General features: G+C 38.4%; 1 protein-coding gene across 1 annotated transcript in view; it reads right to left on the bottom strand.

The window, feature by feature from the left end:
- LOC143018927 (protein Wnt-4-like) overlaps positions 1 to 9,997 on the bottom strand; it is a 95,255-nt gene extending 85,258 nt beyond the window's left edge. Inside the window, exon 1 of the mRNA XM_076174513.1 lies at positions 8,870 to 9,997. Within this exon, the coding sequence (XP_076030628.1) occupies positions 8,870 to 9,150 (281 nt within the window). The 5' untranslated portion in view covers positions 9,151 to 9,997. The remainder of the gene's footprint in view (positions 1 to 8,869) is intronic.
- Between the last annotated feature and the right edge of the window lie 3 nt (positions 9,998 to 10,000).

The following is a 10,000-nucleotide window of genomic DNA, read 5'->3' as shown; positions in this document are numbered from 1 at the left end:
TTTATCTTTTGAAAGGAACATAGAGCTCATGATATATTACGATACCAAGACAAGAGGCTGCAGCCATTAGAGCACGTTTTCTTAGTGTGTATAATTCGAATGGATGTCTGGATTGCGAACTGTGATACATTCCCTCATGTCGAAGGGAGGATTGTTTAGCATATTAAGCGAAGGAAAATCTTGGCCGAATAGTATGTTATGTGTTTTGGTCTAAACCTTGTTTGGCAGCGACTCAAAATCCTGTCTAGACCGAACCTTGGCGACCCATGCCCTCCTAAACATTTAGTTTAATGCGTATACATTGTGACGAATGTGGATAGGAGGTAAGGGAACACGGGCTGAGGGAAATACTTTTATTCCTGACTAGTTTCGCCTGAGTGGCTTCTTCAGAGGAACATAGTTTGAAGTCAAGTTGGTCAATATATAAGGCAAAAGAAGGAACGTGGCAAAGTGTCAGGTTGGTCCCCCACTCGACAGATGAGGTCGAGTGGGGGACCAACCTGACACTTTGCCACGTTCCTTCTTTTGCCTTATATATTGACCAACTTGACTTCAAACTATGTTCCTCTGAAGAAGCCACTCAGGCGAAACTAGTCAGGAATAAAAGTATTTCCCTCAGCCCGTGTTCCCTTACCTCCTATCCACATTTAGTTTAATTTTAATCTTAAAATGATTGTACTCAATTAAGTCGTCTGTATAATGTTGTGCTTAGGTGTTCATGAATTAGGTATTCAAATACAGTATTATTACTTATGATAATATTATTATAAGGAATATTTGGAAAATAATAAGTCCACAAATCCTTGAGGACCCATTCAAATGGTTTGGCGACCCAAAGCAACTTTGGGTCGCGACCCAGAGGTTAAGATCCACTGAACTCTAGAATCTTTCTGGGCACTCAAACTGGTCTAGAAACAGATACCATCTAGGAAAAATAAACTCTAGAAAGGACTTGATCGTGATTGGGTCGTTGATTTTCACTGGAACATTTTTTTTTATGATTCTCCTGGATACATTTTTCCTAAACATACACGCTGTGATTGATTTAAACTTTATACAATAAAAAGAACTATCTAGAAAGGCCGTGTGTAATTAATCAGTTATTAGAATATTTTCTAAGACTACTCTTGGAATAGATTATTTTTCAAAAAATTATATGAAATAGCAGTTTCTAAGGTAAGAAATAGAGTAAAACAAATAATGAAAAACGGAAGATAAATCACAAATTGTTATAATTTTTTGTTTTAACTTTCGTAGATTGTGCAAGGAAGTTAGTATGATAGAAATAATCGTTAGCTTTTTACAAAACACCTAAAATGCTTTTAAAAACCATTAAAAAGACTCAGTAAGACAACTTTACAAAAGTTATTTGTGGTTTCTTGAAATAAATCTTTTTGAGTGGTCACTTAGGAAAAGAAAAATTTGAACGGTAAACGTGAATAGTATGAACTCATGATATTTACATCAAGAAGGAAGGTAACCTGATGGTTGTTGATAAGGTGAATATCTCGAAAGAAAATACTACAATGAGGCAATATTTGGTTCAGGAAAGCCTCGTAAAGAAACAACTGAGACAGTGATAGAGGTAAATTTTCTACCAGTTATTTACTAATTTGTCAGAAATAACCGACACTTCTACACTAGCGGAGAATATAGCACTGATGACGCGGATTCATGTAGGTGGAAAAAGAAATTTAAAAAGGATAACAAAGCTAAGAATAAAAGAACTAATGGATAATAGAAATTAAAAGCGATATTTTTTTTTTAAAGTGAAGATTTTAATCACAAAAGAATGCTGATTGACTCTGATTCATATAAGAGGTCTTTAAAGCAGAGGAATGGTAACGTATTTGCTGAAGATATGGAAACTCAAAATTTCTTAAAGGATAGATGTTTCGGTTGATATTAATCGGTTAAGGGGAAATTTTGATTTCGAGAAACTGGAAAGTCGACGTAATTCTTCCAGTTTTTAGAAAACGTTGAAAATATTTCCTGAAACGGGAGATTATTGCTATCAATCATCAAATATAAGTATGGATGATTTTACACAGAAGTATGAAATTGTATAAATTATTTTTTCTTGTTTATTTTTTTTTTTATTGTTTCCAACCCTTTATCACCTATGCATTAAATATTTAATCTCTGACAAAAACATCAAAATCGTTGGATCCATATAAAGATAACTAGATTGTTAGAATGGCAGATATAATATCGTGGACACATAAAACCTTTCCCATGCCATAATAAATAATATATGTGTATATATATATATATATATGTATATATATCTTGCCTTCTTGTTACATTTTTGGAACTTTGTCAGCATATACATTACTATTATTATTATTATTATTATTACTTTTACTTTTATTACTATCACTTTTATTATTGTTTGTTGTTGTTGTTGTTGTTGTTGTTGTTATTACTATCATCATCATCATATTATTGCTATTAATTATTGCTATCATTATTATTATCATTATTATAGAAATGGTGTAGAAGGAATTACGTTAAATATTCAGCGGCAAAAAAGGCATTTGTATAACATGGGGTGTATGCTTGTGATCGCTATAATACGAGGTTGGCAGTGTTTTCGTCAATATTATAAGAATTTTGAAAGTCCCAGTGAGAAAATTTTGGAAAGACGCCGGAGGGTGTGGGGTGTGGTGGGGATGGGGTGGGGCGTTTCTCAATCTCGGGAAGACTTGTAATATATTAAGCCTTAGGAAATTCCACTCAAAGAAGAAAGCTGATCCCTTTTACACTCTAGTTTCCTTCCTTGGCTACCTCCCGTGTAAGGGGGAAAAAGCCTTTGGTATATGTATGTATGTATGTAGTTTCCTTCCGTTCTTCAGTACTCCCACACTCCCTTCATTCCCAACTCTATGACTCCATCTCATCAATGCGGTTTTGACCCTAAGGATAGAGGCGCTGGTTATCACTAAATGAAGAGTAATTAGAATGAATTAATATGAAGGTAAGTTTTTCTACAAGTCTTAGCAGCGAATCTCAGCTCATCCTCGCAAAACGTCAATAGGATATTTTTTTGTCGAGTTGGTGTATTTTCCTATGTAGTATTTAGTTTACAGATAGGTAGTTTTCTTGATTAAAAAAAAAAAAACACCGAAAAAAGAATTAGAATTTGGTATCATAATAAACTCAGGGTGGCTCAAAGCCCATCCTAGTAGTATATATACACTAAAATAACTTTTTCCCCATATAAGGGGGTGACCGAATCATAGGTTATACCCACCCATCTCACATATCACACCCATCCAAAAACCCATTCATTCCCCCACTCCCTATCTTCATCTTAGTATCTAAGTTCCTCGTGGGTGACGGGTCATCCCTGTCTCACGCCCCACTGCTCGGGTCAAAGGTGATTCAACATCACAAAGCACTCCCACAGTAGGGCCCGATATCAGGAGATGGTTCACTCCCACATCTTCATTATATGGTGAACTCCTCCTTCATCCTTACGAGAAATGTACATAATTAGCAAGAAGAAGTCCATTCAGGTTGCTTCATGTCATCATCCGTTTACAAATACTTTCCATTTACACATATCGTTTACCTTATCTCTTCCATGCTCGATATTTTCCTTTCAGTTAGTGCCTCCTTTTCCCCTTTCATCCATCTAATTCTTGATCTTTCTCTCAACTTCCTTACATCGATTTTTGTTTTCCACACTATTTTACTAATCTTTTTCACTCATTCTTTCCATATACCAAAACCATCCCAGAATTCTTTGATTAACCTTGTCTGCCAGCTCACTTTTCACTCCCACTCTGCGCCTCACCTCCACATCTCTCACTCTATCCATCCTCGCAACCTCCACCATACATCGTAAACACCTCATCCCATACACGTTTAGGCTCTTCCTCTTTGCCTCATTCAAATTCCAAATATCTGCTTCAAACATCGCCGTGGGCAAAACTATTCCCTCGTACAGTCTTCTCTTTGCGTTCATCTCTAGATATCTATTTCTCATGAGACTTTTCATTCCCCACAAACACTTATTTTCATTGCTCTATGATTCATCTCCGATACCATTCCTCCATTCTCTGCTATATGTAACTCCAAATACTTAAATCTCTATTTCTTCCATCGTCTCATTCTTTAAATGCACTTCCAACCCACTCACGCCCTCATTCTATGTACTGTACAGCTTATCATTACTTTTACTTACATTTACTTTTCTCCTCTCATATATCACTAACTGCTTCAGCCTATCTCCCGACATATCTAGAGTGTCATCCACAAACAACAACTGGCTCATCTCCCACTTCCTCCCACCCTCACTTGCTAGCTCCAATCCCCCTACCTAGCACCCTCGCGTTTGCCTCCCTCACTACCCAATTTATATACTTCTTGAACGACCATGGTAATATTACACATCCTCGGGACAGCCATCTCCACCTCAAACCACTTTACCCTCACAAAAACTTTGCCACTCACGTAAAACTTTTGAAAACCCACAACAAACTTTCCCCTATTCCATACATCTGCATCGCATACCATAACGTCTCTCTGTCAACCATGTCATACACTTTTTCCAAATCTGTAAAAACTCTAAACATTCCTTTCAATTTGTCAAAAATTTCTTGCATATCTACCACATATAGAAATCTGATCTACACACCCTACTCTTTCCCTAAATCCACACTGCTCTCACCCAGTTACTCACTCTGTTCCACTCTTAATCCTCTCAATTGATAACTCCCAAACACTTTAACATTCAACAGAGTGATTCCACTAATACCACTACATTCATATTTGTCCAGTCTTCCCTTATATAATGGATCTATGCATACACTCCCCTAGTCCACTGTAACATTCCCCTCCCTAGGCACACATTAAACAACCTCACTAGCCATTCCAGTACAGCTACTTTCTTTGTCAGACACTCCACGTGACAACCATATAACTTAGGTGTTTTTCCAGCTTTTACTTCTTTCAGTGCTCTTTATAGGTCCTCTTTTCCTATAGTCCTATAATTTTCTTCCCTATCAGATTCATTTCCCTATCATCTTCCACCGCTATAATCAAATCTTCCCTGTCATCTACATTCAACATGTCACGGATGTACTTTACCCATCTTATCACCCTCACCCCCATTAGCATTTGTTCATATTTGTTCATCTGCAGCCTATACCCGACTCACCTCCTCAATCTTTTCACTTCCTTCTATTTTTTTTTAATCAAACACACACCCCACCTTAAATCTGCTCTCATCGTAGCTTCCCTTAACTTATATTTTGCTTCCACCCTCTTTCTCCTGTACCTATCATGTGCTTCTTTAGTTCTACTTTACAACCAATTTTCATATGCTCCCCTTTTCTCTGCTACCACCGCCTTCAACTCCTTATCCCACCATTCGCTGTCTTTTCTCCTGTTCCCTCTCATTCTTCTCACTCCACACATCGTCTTTGTACACTCAACACTTTCTCCTTAAAATATACCAATTATTCCCCTATTCCTATCTCTTTTTTATTCTTTGCTCCTTCCTATATTTCTCTCAATTTCGTCCTGCATTCTTTCTCTATTTCCTTTTTATTTAGTTAACTCACCTTCAATACTTTTCTGTCTCCTATTTTCTTTCTCCATCACTTAACCTCCATTCTCAATTTTCTTTTCTATCTGACAATACACTGCCCTCTCCCCTGAATACGTTGACTTCCAGAACACTTCCAATCTTCCTTTTGGGTACCATTCCATAGTCTATCGTTATCCCGACAATTCTCTCACCTACTTCCATGACACACGTATACGTATGCTAATGTCTATTTTAATTTTTTTGCTTTTATAACTTCCCTCTCAATACACACCTCTAACATTCTTATGCTATAGTTACTTTCTGCGACCCCATAAACCCCTACTATTCCATCTGCTGTCTCTCACAACACTAATATATTTACATTACTGCTAAAATAAATTTAAATAAATCCAAAACGTTACCCTCTTCTCATCACTTTTCTCACGACCAGAGATACATATCTCCCATCCCTATATCACTTTCGTCCACTTTATTCTCGGTGACACTTGTCTCCACTCTACCATGAACGTACCCATCTCATCACTCAACCACAGTGCCGCTCATTCCTTGCCTCGCCTCCACTCCACTCATGACACCTTATACTACCCATGACACCTTACACTGTCCTAAAATCCAACTCACCTATGGACCTATCACAAACATACATATACATATACATATACATATACATATACATATACATATACATATGCATATGCATATAATATGATACATATTTTTATCTTATCAACCACATTAACCATTCTAAGTTTTTAATTCCTTGCAAACACGATCGAGATTAGCAAGGGGCTCGATGGAAGTATATTCAGAAACTGATACGCTGTCAGGCTAGAACTCGAACCTAGCATATACGTAATAAATGGACAGTGACTTAACCAATGGCGCTATCAAGAGGGATATCAATTGAGCATAATTTGTTATATATGTATACTCGAGTTACACAAATATACACATATTTATACTCAACCTACCCCCGCCATGATAGCGCAACTGGTAGATGTACATCAGTGGGATAGTGTTACAACATTGAATCGTCCCCAGTATATAGATTATCATCTTATCAACCACATTAACCTTTTCCATCTTAATTCCTTGCTAACACAATCGAGACCAACAAGGAGCTCGATGGAAGCATATTCGGAAACTGATACGCTGGCGGGCTAGGACTAGAACCTAGCCGATACGTAACAAATGGACAGTGACTTAATCAATTGCGCTATCAAGAGGGAAATAAGTTGAGCACAAATTCCTTATATGTGAATATTCGAGTTACATATACACACATTTTATATTCAACCCACCCCCGCCATGGTAGTATGTACACAAGTGGGATAGTATTACGACATGCAAAGATGGTTCCCAGTATATATACAGTATTTTCATCTTATCAACCACATTAACTTTTTCCATCTTAATTCAGCGTATTAATTTCCGGATATGCTTTCATCGAGCTCCTTGTAAGTCTCAATCGTGTTTGCAAGGAATTAAAATGGAAAAGTTAACGTTGATGACAAGATGAAAATATATGTATTGGGGACCATTCAGTGTATGTTGTAATACTATCCCACTTGTGTACATACTGCCAATTGCACTATCATGGCAGGGGTAGATTAAAAATAGAATTCGTATATATATATGTACATACATATACCAAAGGCTCTTTCCCCCTTACAAGGAAGGTAGCCAAAGTCAGAGGCATAAATCCACTCCCATTCATTTCATCCTCATATACTCCGCTCCTATTCACCACCCCTCCGCCCCTCTTTTCTTGGCTCCTCCTGGATGACGGGTCATCCCCACATCTCGCCCACTGCCCTGCGTCAAAAGCAATGCATTATGTAACTCGAATATACATATATAAGAAATTGTGTTTAACTTATATCCCTCTTGATAGCGCAATTGGTTAAGTCACTGTCCATTTGTTACGTATCGGCTAGGTTCGAGTCCTAGTCCGACAGCGTATCAGTTTCCGAATATGCTTCCATCGAGCTCCTTGTTGGTCTCGATCGTGTTTGCAAGGAATAAGAATGGAAAAGGTTAATGTGGCTGATAAGATGAAAATCTATGTACTGGGGACCATTCAGAGTATGTTGTAATACATATACTTATACATATACATATACATATACATATACTTACATGTACATGTACATATACATATATTGTATATATACATGAATATACATATATATATTCATATGCATGTATTGTGACTATATATGCATCAGTTTCATCTTTACACTAAATTAAAATGTCCTTTAAAGGGACCCACATTTTCAGTTAGAGGAGAACAATATTTTGTTTTTAATCTTATTTCACTCCTTTTTCCATTCCTAACTTTCCTATTTCACTATCCTGCAAACTTTTCCGCTACATTTCATGTTCTGTAATGATATAATCTCTCCTCAGTCACGCTCATTTGTCTTTTCATTATACATTCCTTTGATTTATTCCTCCATATCCTCCTGTATCGTCTCGCATCTTAATCATCCTATATAGTTTTACCCTTTTTTTAGATTAAATTTTTATTCTATAACTTTTTTGTGAACGTCTGAATCATACCTTCTGTGCTCTAGTCCTGGTCAGCATGTTTTTGGTATCTTCTAAGGAGCTGATCCAGTGTCCATACATGCCAATCAATCACTTCCATTTCCTTCCATTACACAACTCTCATTGATTAACAATACGTCACTGGGTTATGCTAAGGTATTTAAGATGGTGTGTGTCGTTGTATCTGCATGTATGCATGTGTTTTGTGCGTGTGTGTGTGTGTGTGTGTGTGTGTGTGTGAGAGAGCGCGCGTGTGAGTGTGTCTGCGTGTGAGAGCACACGTTTATGCGTGTTTTTATATATATATATATATATATATATATATATATATATGTGTGTGTGTATGTGTGTGTGTGTATGTGTCCGTACTTGTATACATTCTTTCATGCTTTTATATTTACGAGAATACGTTCAAATGTACGGACGATGGCAGATATGACATAGTGTCACGATCCTCGTACGTACAGCATGATTCATAGGGTAGTTAATCATATACACGTGTTTTGGGATTACATATACACGGGGGACAGGACCCATATACACGGGATACACTCGTACATACTGTTATTGATCTAAGTTAATTCAGGCATGGTATCTTGTATCACTCCGTCGCTCGCGGCATTCTACGCTCTCGTGGCGAGTTCTGTCCCACTCAGGTCACCATCTTTAGCTGGTCTGGGACGGAAACAACCAAGAAACCTCATCGCCGCGCCACCCGCTAAGGTGAACTGTAACTCTAGGACTTGTTGGCACAATACTTACGCGCATAGAGCTGTGCGATGGCTCAAGACACACAGAACCACGGTGGCAATAGCCAGCGGGGTTTTCCATCTGCTGGGGGATGTTTTGGTTATTTTTCTTCGTTGTACTGTGCTGGTTCTGCTGAAGGGCCGGCCACTCTGGAATGCCCCCGGCCGGGATGGAAGAGCTGCGATGCTGGGGATGTAGCGGGTGTTGGTAAGAAAGCGCGTCTTAAACCACCATTTTAGCGGTTCTTTTCTCAACATCTTGGTCACGATCGTTAGCATCATCTTGGACGCCATCTTGTCTTTGAGGCTCCGACGACGATGACGTCACAGATCTGGTTGTTTACTTTCGTACTTCGTTCATTGTTCGCTGTTTTGCGCGGCATTTAGGGGCGTCAGCACGTCACATGAGAATCAAAACAAAGCGTTTTGATTCCATTGGAACTCCCACTTTGATTCACACATTGTGCACAATAGGAGCCGTTCACACACACAGCGGACGACCAGGGCGCTGGCGCCAGATATATACGCAGGTTCGGTGTTGTACCTACAATGTCTTTAAAGTTCGTCCTTATCTTTTTTTTTTCCAAAATCCGACAAACTGTTCGCTTAACTAGGCTTCGGTGAATCGGGTTAGTTGGATAAAATATTTCTTTCTCTCGGAGATTAATTGGGAAACATACTCGACAATAACACTCCTTTTTTTTTTTTATTTCACTCTTTTGTACTTGGCGAGACCAGTCGGGTATTTATTGATTGGATATCCACCAAACCCACACTACACAATGAAGCATCAGGGTATTTTACAGCTGTCGTCGAATGCACAAATCCACAGGCTCACTCCCGCAGTCACACTCGCTCAAGGCGACAATAAACGATAAAAAATGAAATAAACAAAAAAAGATACTTAATGATAATAATGATAATAATAATAAAAATATCACGAGGTTTAAAACAGTCCGAACGAGGTAGTAGCGTTTGAAGACTCCGTTGAGAAGAGAAGGAGAGAAAGGGAGAGCGACATGACGTCACGCACAACACACTTCCGCTCTCCGTGTTGACAGATTGGCGCCAACGCAAACGCACGGACGCTTTGAGAACTGCGCCCTCTGCGAGCCGAAGAGGCGCTATCGGTCAAAGGAAAAGG

The sequence above is a fragment of the Oratosquilla oratoria genome, chromosome 36 (genome assembly GCF_046742065.1).
Source record: "Oratosquilla oratoria isolate Oo_2021 chromosome 36, ASM4674206v1, whole genome shotgun sequence".
Lineage (NCBI taxonomy): Eukaryota > Metazoa > Arthropoda > Malacostraca > Stomatopoda > Squillidae > Oratosquilla > Oratosquilla oratoria.
The sequence above is the reverse complement of the archived record's forward strand: the minus strand, read 5'-3'. Positions and strand labels throughout refer to the sequence as shown.